Genomic DNA, 14,492 nt, shown 5'->3' on the forward strand with positions numbered 1-14,492 from the left:
ATCATTTATTTAAGGATATAACAGGTATTTGTGGAATGGTTTTGAGAAAAGGAAACCTGAAATTTTTTCTTTAGGCATTTTTCTGTTTCCCGCCCTATGCTTTGCTGTCAAAGAATAATAAAGAAGATATTGAAAGGCATAGCTTCCCTTGAAGAATAGATATGAACATGGCTTGGGTACAGGACTTTGTATCAAGCGAAGGAATTCTTTTGGATTGAGGACGGGACTTTCTTTTGTATCGAGCATAGGACCTTCTTTTGTATTGAGCATAGGACCTTCTTTTGTATCGAGCATAGGACCTTCTTTAGGATTGAAGACAGGACTTTCTTTTGTATCAAGCATAGGACCTTCTTTAGGATTGAGGACAGGACTTTCTTTTGTATCGAGCATAGGACCTTCTTTAGGATTGAGGACAGGACTTTCTTTTGTATTGAGCATAGGACCTTCTTTTGTATCGAGCATAGGACCTTCTTTAGGATTGAGGACAGGACTTTCTTTTGTATCGAGCATAGGACCTTCTTTAGGATTGAGGACAGGACTTTCTTTTGTATCGAGCAAAGGACCTTCTTTAGGATTGAGGACAGGACTTTCTTTTGTATCGAGCATAGGACCTTCTTTAGGATTGAGGACAGGACTTTCTTTTGTATCGAGAAAAGGACCTTCATTAGGATTGAGGACAGGACTTTCTTTTGTATCGAGCATAGGACCTTCTTTAGGATTGAGGACATGACTTTCTTTTGTATCGAGCATAAGACCTTCTTTAGGATTGAGGACATGACTTTCTTTTGTATCGAGCATAGGACCTTTTGGATTGAGGAGAGGACTTTCTTTTGTATCGAGCATAGGACCTTCTTTAGGATTGAGGACAGGACCTTCTTTAGGATTGAGGACAGGACTTTACAAGGATTTAGCATAAGCCTTTCTTCAGATTGAGCGAAGCCTTTCTTCAGATTGCACCCACAACATTTCTCAGGTTGAGCAGAAGTCTGTCTTAAGTTGGAGAATATTTAAGAATTCATGCCAGGAAATTAAACACAGCAATTCTGATGGCATGGATATTTCTAGTATCCAATTATCAGCAGTCACTTCCCAACTTTATCAGTACTTGAATGAATAGTAACAATATTTATGCAAAGTATAATAGGTGATAACATTGTATAGGTAAATCTGCAAAGAAAGCACCTTTATTAAACAATCTTCCGTCAATATTACCTCTCAACATCTCCATGAACAAGGACACATGACAGAAGTGTTCATTATACATCAGAATCATAGATGAATAGAACATCTGATTGAAAGCAAGGACTTCCCAGTTTCTGAACACAGATTTTAGAGTATAAACCTTCCACAGATTTCCTTGCCTTTTGTGTTTGAGATAGAAGATCTGTATTGAGTGTCATATTGCATTTTCATGACAAGTTCAATAATTTGAAGTCGGTTGATATGTCACATTATTCAAAGAGTTTAATGAATTCAAATACAACATGGCCATGTGTGAGATTCTATTTATGGTATAATTCATACCTATAAAAAAAAATTGAGAATCTCCCCGAGCCATTTACTGGTAAGAAACAGACAGCCAATTTTTTTAAGTTTAAGGGCTTTAGTTTTAACTCATTGTTGCTTCACATCCTATTAACAGCCAGGGACCTGCAGTCAGAAGCTGGTCACAACCACTTGGCCCAGGAGGCCCCTCAAATTGAAGAGGAAGTTATCTCTCTGTATAATGTTACAACATTGATAAAGTATGTACCTTTTACATTTACAATTACATTTAAAAATTGTTTTAAAAAATGTCAAAATGTTCCCCTAAACAAAATAGACAATAAAGAACAGAATCAGTAATATTTTATATAAATTCTTTAATCATTTTTAAAGTTGTCTCTCATATAAATAAATGATTTCTATTGAAAACTGGGAAAGTGAAAAATTAGTGGCACAAGCTAAACATCAAATTACAATGTTCTTCAAAACTCACAAAAGTTAAAGAAAAAGATGTTTAAAATATGCATAAAAATACATAGATAATTACCTTTTTATACATATAACACTTCACATTCAAACTCTTTTTTTTCTTAACAGTTAACATTTTCCTGTTGCAAGGTGATTTAATTTACACACAATATTTTGAAACCAACTTTCTACTGCATGTGTCTCTCATATACTTTCTGCGTATAGATTGCATTTTATGCAACATCTACATTTGTACATTTTTTCTTGATAACAATACTTTAAAAGGACTTCACATCAGAAGAACAATAAAATCATATCGGCTCACAAGTTCACAATGAATTTAAAAATTGTCACAGATAAGGCATCATTGCTGACAACATGTCTAAAAATAAATGAATGGAAAGGAACATTTCCTTGGAATTGGATGAAATACAAAGGCTTGGCACAAATAGAATAACACCATTAGTAGTACATGAGTATTGAATATTGTTATCGGGCATTCACACACTAAAGTATACCTTGTAAGAAAATGAATGGTGAAACAAAATACAAACAAATACGGGACAAAGTTTGTTTTCTCAAGTCAGGATGTACAGCCTAAGTATAACTGCCTTAAAGTTCAGCGCAATGTTTGGTCATGGTTTAGAATTGTTACATAGGGTTATATCACTGTATTCCATAATTTAAGACTGAACGAAAATTAGTACGTCATGAAAGACTTAAAAAACTTTTGACAACCTCTGGTTACATTGGGTCTAAAATGTCTTTGCAGAGAAGGCTGCTGACAATTAAGAAATTAAAATCAACTTTGAGACAAATAATTATTTTATACAAGATTCATACTTTTTGCTGTAGTATTTCATTTTTGGATATCTGATTATTTTTAGTACAAATTAAAGAGGAGTTTTGACTTGGACCATAGAATTGTGTTCCACAGGGTCTCCAAATCATCAGGAGATTGAGAAAACAAAGTACAACACACTAATTATCATTAAACACTTCCATACAAAACATTTCATCGTATCTTAAATTCTAAAATATCAGCATTTGCTGCATAATTTTTTCACAATTTCTGAGCAAATGGTGGATTTCATAATAATTAAAGCTGTCTTTTCTTCAATAAATTATATCAAATATTTATTTAAAGCCAAAAAATATTCTAATGATAATCTCATTTTATATCAATGCTAAATATCTTTGTACTTGCACTTACTTACGTATAAACTTAGTGCACAACGAAATTTTAAATATGACACTTTTATTGCATTTTTTTCAAAATTCCTTTTTTAAACATGTATGCCATATCACAGTTAACTGCTTAAGTGCATAAGTTTATCAAATAAATAATTGTTCTTTATAGAAAATTCTGTCCCTGAAGTCACTTGTCTTCCATGATTCAATCAGTTTGCTGCTTGAACTTCCTAAGTAGGGATAAAGATGCCACTCCAAAAAGGAATGTCTGGAATGTCCACTTCTTTGTTGCAGATGACGTTAAACCAAAACGGCTAAAAACAGTAAAGATCAGAATCAGGTTTAAATTTTAAAAGACAAAAAGTGTTGTTTATATGTATACCTAGATATTTCAGTCCTTTTTGTAGGATTTCTTATGGCAAGTCCAGAACACCTATTCCAAAATTTTAATGATGCCCAATATTACCAGATAAGGTGGGGGTCTCAGAATTTTATTAAGTCCCACAGGAAAAGCAGGAGTCCAGTGCTCAAATATCCAATTCCCAAAAACCCCTTTTTCGTATTGTGGAGGCAAGGGTTCTGAAGGTACTAGTCTACATAATATCAATCAACACGAAAATACAATCATCTAAAACAACAGATCCACGGGCGTTAACAGTCATCTGAACAGAAGTAGTAGTAGGACCAACTGTGAAATACCAAAATAGTCTGAATATCTTAGCAGTACATGCGAAAAAAAAAAAAAAACATCATTTCTTAAATCAGTTTCTCAACATTCCCACCAAAGTTCTGCTCAATGGCACTTGTAGAACTGGAGAAAAGTTTATTGGAAAATTTGGTTCTACAAGATGGTGGTCATGAGTATTGGATTTCGAACCAACTGAAAACTAGCAACACCTGATCAGGCAATCTCAAAATGTTTTCATGTAAGTTTCAGCTGAAACCCACCTGCAGAACTTGAGAAGGAGTTTGAAATGGGATTGTTCAGAAAAACCATGGTTGCCCAATCAAGTTACAAAATGGCTGTCATAGTTGCCATGTCAAACCAAAAAATGACAACACTGTCAGCTTTCTATCCTTCACATTTCAACCAATTACTGGCTCAATGGTGTTAATAGAAACGATAACAATTAAACATGTGTTTTGTAAAAAGCCCAAATGGCAAAATTGGATTCTGGACCAAAAAACACTTGGTAAAGACCATCTCTGGATCATTTCAGGCTAGTTTCAGCTGAATCCCACAGGTGGAACTTGAGAATTAGTTTAAAGTGTGAAAAGTTAATGCACTGCAGATAGCATCAGAGGAAAACAATCTTGATCCTTTGACACAGATGACACAATAAGTAAGAGATCTACACCTTACAACCTTGGGAATCATACATGTAGAATATTTACCATACATGTGTAGAATATTTACCATACATGTGTAGAATATTTACCATACATGTGTAGAATATTTACCATACATGTGTAGAATATTTACCATATATGTGTAGAATATCTACTGTACATGTGTAGAATGTTTACCATACATGTGTAGAATATTTACCATACATGTGTAGAATATTTACCACACGTGTAGAATATTTACCATACATGTGTAGAATATTTACCATACATGTGTAGAATGTTTACCATACATGTGTAGAATGTTTACCATACATCTGTAGAATATTTACCATACATCTGTAGAATATTTACCATACATCTGTAGAATATTTACCATACATGTGTAGAATATTTACCATACATGTGTAGAATGTTTACCATACATGTGTAGAATGTTTACCATACATCTGTAGAATGTTTACCATACATGTATAGAATATTTACCATACATGTGTAGAATATTTACCATATATGTGTAGAATATCTACTGTACATGTGTAGAATGTTTACCATACATGTGTAGAATATTTACCATACATGTGTAGAATATGTACCATACATGTGTAGAATATTTACCATACATCTGTAGAATATTTACCATACATGTGTAGAATATGTACCATACATGTGTAGAATATTTACCATATATGTGTAGAATATCTACTGTACATGTGTAGAATATTTACCACACGTGTAGAATATTTACCATACATGTGTAGAATGTTTACCATACATGTGTAGAATATTTACCATACAAGTAGAATATTTACCATACATGTGTAGAATGTTTACCATACATCTGTAGAATGTTTACCATACATGTGTAGAATATTTACCATACATCTGTAGAATATTTACCATACATGTGTAGAATATTTACCATACATGTGTAGAATATTTACCACACGTGTAGAATATTTACCATACATGTGTAGAATATATACCATACATGTGTAGAATATTTACCATACATGTGTAGAATGTTTACCATACATGTGTAGAATGTTTACCATACATCTGTAGAATATTTACCATACATCTGTAGAATATTTACCATACATGTGTAGAATATTTACCACACATGTAGAATATTTACCATACATGTGTAGAATGTTTACCATACATGTGTAGAATGTTTACCATACATGTGTAGAATGTTTACCATACATCTGTAGAATGTTTACCATACATGTGTAGAATATTTACCATACATGTGTAGAATATTTACCATATATGTGTAGAATATCTACTGTACATGTGTAGAATGTTTACCATACATGTGTAGAATATTTACCATACATGTGTAGAATATGTACCATACATGTGTAGAATATTTACCATACATCTGTAGAATATTTACCATACATGTGTAGAATATTTACCATACATGTGTAGAATATTTACCATATATGTGTAGAATATCTACTGTACATGTGTAGAATATTTACCATACATGTGTAGAATATTTACCATATATGTGTAGAATATCTACTGTACATGTGTAGAATATTTACCATACATGTGTAGAATATTACCATACATGTGTAGAATATTTACCATACATGTGTAGAATATTTACCATACATCTGTGACCATCTGTGTTTTTTAACTCTTTGCTTATTAAAGGAAACAAATATTTCTGAAAGCTCACAAAAAAACAGTTCAGTTGCAGTTTGTAGCCAAGATAAACATCTTAGATTATTGGACATTTACATATATACAAGTGTAGATCTGTATCAAATCTGTTCAATACAAATCGTGCAGCACCCCCCCTGACCAACCCACCTACTTGAGACTGACGCTGGCTCTTCATTCTTCAGTTTAAATCTGATAAAAACGCCATTACCACAGGTGATGGTGCATAAGACCAGATTTCAGTATACGACATTTCACATTCCCAAGAATCACAAATATAGCAAGTTTTTCTATTGACAAACTTTGGTATGAAAGAGATCAGATAAATTTTTAGGTAAACAACTTACCGACACAACATATAGGCATAAATAGCTTCTGCTACATGAATGGCAATGGTTCCCAAAAACCTAGTCAACAGAACAATTCATATCAACAGAAAAGAATAATCTTGTAGAAGTACATCTTATTGCACATATATTATTTTAGGATACAATCCAATTATCCTAATATATCAAATTATATACACATATATACATACTGCTTTTTCTGTAAACATACAAATTTTATTTTCTTCGATGTATACTCTGGCAGGCAACACGAAATAGAAATGGACACAAAAGACTTTTGTTTCACTTTTCTATTTTTTTCATTCTCATCATTCAGGTAAACAATTTGGTTGACTTCATCATTTCACACCTGAAATATCTTATTTCTAAGCCTAACATAAGATTTATATACCTAATTCATTGATTTCCCTAAGTTTTCAGATATGGTCACATGACTTTGCAGTGATATTACTGGTACATCAGAGGGTTAAGTATTATCAGAAGTTGTTTATCTTCTGTTTTGGTAGTAAATTTAAAATCTTAAATAGAACTGGGTGACATTGCAAGCTGTCTTTGAATGGGATATCTATTAACGAGTGTCAGGTTATCAAAGTAATTATGCTCTCCCTCTCATGTAACAAGTAAAACCAAGTCAATTAAGCATTGGAGGGAAAAAGTATCATATTCATGTACTGACTGAAGTTCAAAACTGACGTACTGACTGAAGTTCAAAACTAACATACTGACTGAAGTTCAAAACTGATGTACTGACTGAAGTTCAAAACTGATGTACTGATGTACTGACTGAAGTACAAAACTGATGTATTGACTGAAGTTCAGAAGTACAAAACTGATGTACTGACTGAAGTACAAAACTACTGTACTGACTTAAGTTCAAACCTGACTGAAGTTCAGAAGTACAAAACTGATGTACTGACTGAAGTACAAAACTACTGTACTGACTGAAGTTCAAAACTGATGTTCTGACTGAAGTTCAAAACTGACATACTGACTGAAGTTCAAAACCGCTGTACTGACTGAAGTTCAAAACTGATGTACTGACTGAAGTACAAAACTGATTTACTGACTGAAGTTCAAAACTGATGTACTGACTGAAGTTCAAAGGTTATACTTCAGAACTAACACACTCTACAGTATGATAATCAGCAGGGTTGTCAAAGATATTAATTTATCATTACTTGTTAGATATACTCTTTTAATTTCAATTCAAACAACAAGATTATCATAAATCCAAGTTTAAACAATTTTGTTTCTAACAAAACAATGTTGTACAAATGTCACAAAGAAGTCTAATTTTGCATATACAAATGTAATATTTTGTAATCAAATTTCACGTGACCCTGAATTTGTAAACCTCCTACCATGAGAATAAACTTGCCATCTTACAAATGTTTTAAGATTTAATTACAAAATTAACAATACACAAAACTATGAAATACTCACCAATATTATTACTTGATGCAGTAATTCATTTTAGTTCTGTATATGTAATACAAAAATTGAGTAGGTAATAATGGTATATAACAATTAAAATGTGACAACTTACATGTACCAGGTGATTTGTGGTTTTTCTGTCCCCATGTATCGTCCAAGACTTCCCACCTTACCAAGATACCAGGGGATCTTATCTGGTACAAATGTGGCCATCTAAATTCAACAAGAAGAAGGTCATAATTACTTAATGACAAAACAAAACTGCGAGCAACATGTTTTCTTGCTTCCAGACAAACCTAATATGACGTAAAAAATCTTTTAACTCTATGTATATTGAATCATATTCCCACCACTATTTCTATGAGATATAGACCTGGATGAGGGTGATCAAAATTTTCATTGAGCTAGACGAAATATACCGTACGGCTAGTGAAAACATTGTTACCTTGGTAAATACTAGACGAAATATACCACCCGGCTAGAGACAAAATTGTTACCTTGGTAAATACTAGACGAAATATACTGCTCGGCTAAAGAGAACATTGCTACCTTGGTAAATACTAGACTCAATATACCAATCGGTCAGAGAGAACATTGCTACCTTGGTAAATACCAGACTCAATGTTACCTTGGTAAATACTAGACTCAATATACTGCTCGGCTAGAGAGAACATTGTTACCTTGGTAAATACTAGACTCAATATACCGCTTGGCTAGAGAAAACACTGATATCTTGGTAAATACTTGACTCAATGTACAGTCAGCTAGAGAGAACATTGTTACCTTGGTAAATACTAGATGCAATATACCGCTCGGCTAGAGAGAACACTGTTACCTTGGTAAATACTAGATGCAATATACCGCTCGGCTAGAGAGAACATTGTTACCTTGGTAAATACTAGACTCGATATACCGCTCATCTAGAGAGAACATTGTTACCTTGGTAAATACCAGACTCAATATACCGCTCGGCTAGAGAGAACATTGTTACCTTCATAAATACTAGACTCAATATACCGCTCGGCTAGAGAGAACATTGTTACCTTGGTAAATACTAGATGCAATATATCGCTCAGCTAGAGAGAACATTGTAACCTTGGTAAATACTAGACTCAATATACCGCTCGGCTAAAGAGAACACTGTTACCTTGGTAAATACCAGACTCAATGTTACCTTGGTAAATACTAGACTCAATATACTGCTCGGCTAGAGAGAACATTGTTACCTTGTTAAATACTAGATGCAATATACTGCTCGGCTAGAGAGAACATTGTTACCTTGGTAAATACTGGACACAATATACTGCTCGGCTAGAGAGAACATTGTTACCTTGGTAAATACCAGACTCAATATACCGCTCGGCTAGAGAGAACATTGTTACCTTGGTAAATACTAGATGCAATATACTGCTCGGCTAGAGAGAACATTGTTACCTTGGTAAATACTAGATGCAATATACCGCTCGGCTAGAGAGAACATTGTTACCTTGGTAAATACTAGACTCAATATACCGCTCGGCTAGAGAGAACATTGTTACCTTGGTAAATACTAGATGCAATATACCGCTGGGCTAGAGAGAACACTGTTACCTTGGTAAATACTAGATGCAATATACCGCTCGGCTAGAGAGATCATTGTTACCTTGGTAAATACTAGATGCAATATACCGCTCCGCTAAAGAGAACACTGTTACCTTGGTAAATACTAGACTCAATATACTGCTTGGCTAGAGAGAACATTGTTACCTTGGTAAATACTAGATGCAATATACCGCTCGGCTAGAGAGAACATTGTTACCTTGGTAAATACTAGACTCGATATACCGCTCATCTAGAGAGAACATTGTTACCTTGGTAAATACTAGATGCAATATACTGCTCGGCTAGAGAGAACATTGTTACCTTGGTAAATACCAGACTCAATATACTGCTCGGCTAGAGAGAACATTGTTACCTTCGTAAATACTAGATGCAATATACTGCTCGGCTAGAGAGAACATTGTTACCTTGGTAAATACTAGACTCAATATACTGCTCGGCTAGAGAGAACATTGTTACCTTGTTAAATACTAGATGCAATATACTGCTCGGCTAGAGAGAACATTGTTACCTTGGTAAATACTGGACACAATATACTGCTCGGCTAGAGAGAACATTGTTACCTTGGTAAATACTAGACTCAATATACCGCTCGGCTAGAGAGAACATTGTTACCTTCGTAAATACTAGATGCAATATACTGCTCGGCTAGAGAGAACATTGTTACCTTGGTAAATACTAGACTCAATATACTGCTCGGCTAGAGAGAACATTGTTACCTTGTTAAATACTAGATGCAATATACTGCTCGGCTAGAGAGAACATTGTTACCTTGGTAAATACTGGACACAATATACTGCTCGGCTAGAGAGAACATTGTTACCTTGGTAAATACAAACCATAACATAGCGCTCAGCTAGTGGGAATGAATTTCTTTTAAAGAATATCTGTAACACACTGCTTGGCTAGAAAGAACTTTCACTCAAGTTTGATTGGTTTGGCGAAATACTACGTAGCCAGAGGTCCTTGGTTCGAATCTTACCAGAGACATTTGTTGGAATAAATCATGAATTGGGAAGAAGTTTAAAATGTAAAAAGTGTATGCATGACAAGGGATGAAACACAAAGGCTTTAAGTCAACAGATGATCTTGAAATAGGAAATATCTACAAGACATGAATGCCTGGCTCCTATACAAACCAGGATCTGAACAAGTGTTGAAGATCATGTGACAGTATGGGTTATTTGAACGAAAAAAAATTGTTGACTCATTCTCTCAAGATATAACATTAATCTGAAACAAGATTGGAAGTGACATGACAACATGGCACAGATGGGAAATGTGATTGAAGAATTTCGAAATTTTAACTTTAGAACCTTAAACAAAATAGTCTGCTGAAACTGAACACAAAAATATTTCTGCAGGATTTTGAACATCACGTCCAGCACACTGCTTTTAAAATTTTGCAGAGTCTAAATCAGAAGACTGTGTGTTCTCAAAATTTGGACAAGTCCCACAATAACAGCATGAATTCTGGACACAAATATCTGAGTTTTGAAAATCTCTTGGACAGACACCTTTAATTTACAAAAAAGCCACAGACTAATATTCTTGAGACACAATTATAATCAGTTTTAGTAATCTGAAATGTCATATTCATGTTGACATATTTGTTTGGTGTGATCCTTTCTCATTTCTTTGAAAAATCTCAAGATTTTTTAGACATCTTCAAAATAAGTTTTACAATAAAGCAAAGAGGAAAGTCTGTTTTCATTTCCAAATGGCACACTTCATATGCCCCTCTCCCACCTCCCAATTTTTTGTAAAAAGTATTGGTGTAAGAACATCATCATTGTTCTTTGAATGACTTATGAAAATACAAGATATTCTTCCCCTGGCCATGTATGGAAACCCAGTTTGATATGCTAAATGCTGAATATAAATTGCTTTATGCTGAATGCTCAATGCTGAATGCCTAATAAAATGAAGGTTAATGTGTAATGTATTCATCAGGATTAAGTAGATTTATTGGGGACAATCTAACTGGAAAACACACATAAAAACACCCATGGTTTCCTGAACTGTAGGTACAGACATACAGTGGCTGTACAGTATTCAGCATCACAAATCTCTAAGGCTTAAAAGGAATATCACATGAAACGGTCTTAGTCACAAGTTTGGTTTCATTCAGTTCTGTTACATTGTAATTTAAATATAACTACCACCAAGATCGTGCTGTTCAAATATATCCCAAGACCTGTTTTAGGCAGTCAAAAGTACTTGTTACGCATGAGTGAGAAATGTAATGAGGTGAAAGGTCACATGGCACATGTAACATCAAAGTCTTACTTCAACTGACAATGTCTAATATGTAAAAGTAGTTTGAAAGAAGACACTTCTAATACAATTCCGTTATATTTTTTTTGCAATACCATTGATAGAAAGTGAATATTCTACTTTTACTAAACACTTACAAAACTTTTTAAGTAAAACCTAGAGGAAAATTTACATTGAAGGATCACGATATTCAATTATACATAGACAATGTATGTACATCTCTGTATACATGATCGTGGTAAGAACTGCTATTACTCTTAAGAAATAACTTTTGATATATAACATGGTTTCACTTTGTTAGTTTCGTTAACATTCCAAACGTGTGCGTGAGTCTACAATCCTAACATAAAGAAGAGAATTATGCAGATATCAAGTATTAATTATCAAAAAAGAATATGAATCCCAGAGACAATTCAGTAGTAAATGTATTTAAACTAGATGGCTCAAGGATTTTGAGCTCTGAGATTCCTTTACTTATACAGTACTAATGTCTGTATCAGAAAAATAACTTACAATTATGAAATCATCTGCAAGGCAAGGTGACATGACTGATTTATATATACAGATGCATGTAGTGTGGGTGTGTGTGCACAAGTGGGGCAAGTTGTTGTACATGTCAAAACAGTGGTCCCAAACACTGTCCATTTTGTTCACATTGTGATTATAACAGGTTCATAAAAGAAACAAAACAACCATGTAACACCTGTGGTTAATCGCATAAATGAAGGGTCAACAGTATCAAATGTTATTATCTTCATTTTGTTTTGCTGTCATCTATCTTGAAAGAGTCATATACGATTTACTTTTTTCCTACATCTTCAATTATTATGCAAAAAAAGTCAGTTTGATTTGGTCTTGAACTTGTTAATCGTTACCGAGAACATGAAAAAAAGTTTAATATTTTCCTTAAGATTTCTGATCTTATGCATTGGTCATCAGCTTGATTCTGAGGTGTTGTTGAAAAGAGTATATCCGAGTGTGGAATGCCCCGACACAATTATGTATGTATGTATAAACCATAGAACGATAATATCAGGTATGCTTGGCTTTTAAGAACACAATTCAAGGAGATATGATATGAATTGTCGGAAGGAAAAAAGTGTCATTTCCTCTATATCTCTGTAATGTCCGCACCCCCTTTTTTGGATTGATTTTCGGTGAAAAAAAGTGCGGACATTACATGGGTTTTTACGGTATGTAACAAACAAGGCAACAGTTTTATGTGCTATCACCAAACTTCACACCATGAAAATTTAAAACGATTTTGAATGTTTGTAAATTGATATAGGCCTTGGTAGTAGTGTCTTATCAGGTGAATAGAACATTGCTATCGCTGAAGTAACACTTTGACATCATGCATCACCTGACCTAGTTTCACATCCAAAATATGCATATTTACCAGACTAAGCTAAAGGGGACAGGACCAGTTTTTGCAGTGATATGTGTGCCAAGAGATACAGGTACCAACTACATACATGACTGCATCATTTTGGGCTGAAATACGGCATTATGAAAAGCCAAAACCTTAAAGTATTTCACTTAGAGAATTTAGAAAAAGTTAGTTTTCAGTATATGAAGGGTCACAAACAAATGGCAACAAATTTAAACTTTATACTTGGACCCTTTAAGAACCATTTTTTTTTCGCTAGTTATGCTATGTTGATGAACTGCCACCAAACAAAGACATAAATGACTTGAAATGTGTTCTTAATATAAGATTTATTTAAAAACTGACTGGTGAAATACCAGTATTTTTCAAAGAAAAAAAATAGATACAACCTCAAATTCCCTCGTCTGAAATGATCTGAAATTATAGACCATGTGTATCAGACATGTGACTGCACTTTCGTTTCTGATGACATCACTAAATCTCAGATATGCTTGAGCTAGCTTAGTGTGACCCAGAAGTACTCATACAATCATCATTAGATAGGAAATGACATTCTAAAGAAAAAGAAAAATCAAAACATATTTATGGTGCGAAGGTGGCGGATATCTGTGTTTATGTGTGCACCTTAATCCCTTTTTGTCTCAAATAAGCCATATTTCTTGACAAACTTTTTTATAACACAAACTATTCAAATAAAGTTTATTTTTTTCATCTCTTGTTCTACAACTTGCTAAAATACACAAATCTGCCAATGAAATATATACTCATAATATTTTATAGTGAATACTACTTTCGACAAAAATACATTACGGTCCGAACATATGTCAAGACGATATATATATACGACACCTTAAGCCAACAAACGTTCATTATAAAAATATATATATGTGTGTATTAAATTGACATTAGGGCATCTGGAAATCTTTAAATACATCAGAAGTATTTCGTATGTAGCATAAAACATTTGACATAAAGCATTCAGTATGTCGTACAAGCTTTCTATAGCCGCGTGACCTATGTCACAACTTTCATTTTCCAATCTAAATCTGTGAAATCATGACCTGTCGTCGTGCAGCATCTCGAACGGGCACCTGCTCTGAACTTACTGTTAATAAAACTAGTCCGAAACCTATCAAACCCGTCCAAAATGGACTTGCAGTGCGAAAATAATCCTTCCTGCTCATCTCTGCTTCCCTGTCGAGTCTACCCCGTTCTAAGTGACGAGACTTTGCCACTAATGACCGACATTTGGTGTCAAGGTCGTTTAATGATTTCCA

At 33.9% G+C, this 14,492-nt stretch overlaps 2 protein-coding genes across 2 annotated transcripts; both read right to left on the bottom strand.

Moving 5' to 3' along the window:
• Nucleotides 1–9: 9 nt before the first annotated feature.
• LOC132562634 (circumsporozoite protein-like) lies at nt 10–843 on the bottom strand. Its single transcript, XM_060227387.1, has one exon. The coding sequence runs from the start codon at nt 841–843 to the stop codon at nt 10–12; it is 834 nt and encodes a 277-aa protein (XP_060083370.1).
• Nucleotides 844–1,847: 1,004 nt separating this feature from the next.
• Nucleotides 1,848–14,446, bottom strand: LOC132562636 (transmembrane protein 254-like). The gene is made up of 4 exons (XM_060227389.1): nt 14,322–14,446; nt 8,062–8,162; nt 6,516–6,575; nt 1,848–3,458 (listed from the first exon to the last, which is right to left on the bottom strand). Exons 1-4 carry the CDS (start codon nt 14,397–14,399, stop codon nt 3,350–3,352), a joined length of 348 nt encoding a protein of 115 aa, XP_060083372.1. The 5' UTR covers nt 14,400–14,446; the 3' UTR covers nt 1,848–3,349.
• Nucleotides 14,447–14,492: the final 46 nt, after the last annotated feature.

The sequence above is a fragment of the Ylistrum balloti genome, unplaced genomic scaffold (genome assembly GCF_031769215.1).
Source record: "Ylistrum balloti isolate Yb309-2 unplaced genomic scaffold, AGI_CSIRO_Ybal_v1 Utg371468, whole genome shotgun sequence".
Taxonomy (NCBI): domain Eukaryota; kingdom Metazoa; phylum Mollusca; class Bivalvia; order Pectinida; family Pectinidae; genus Ylistrum; species Ylistrum balloti.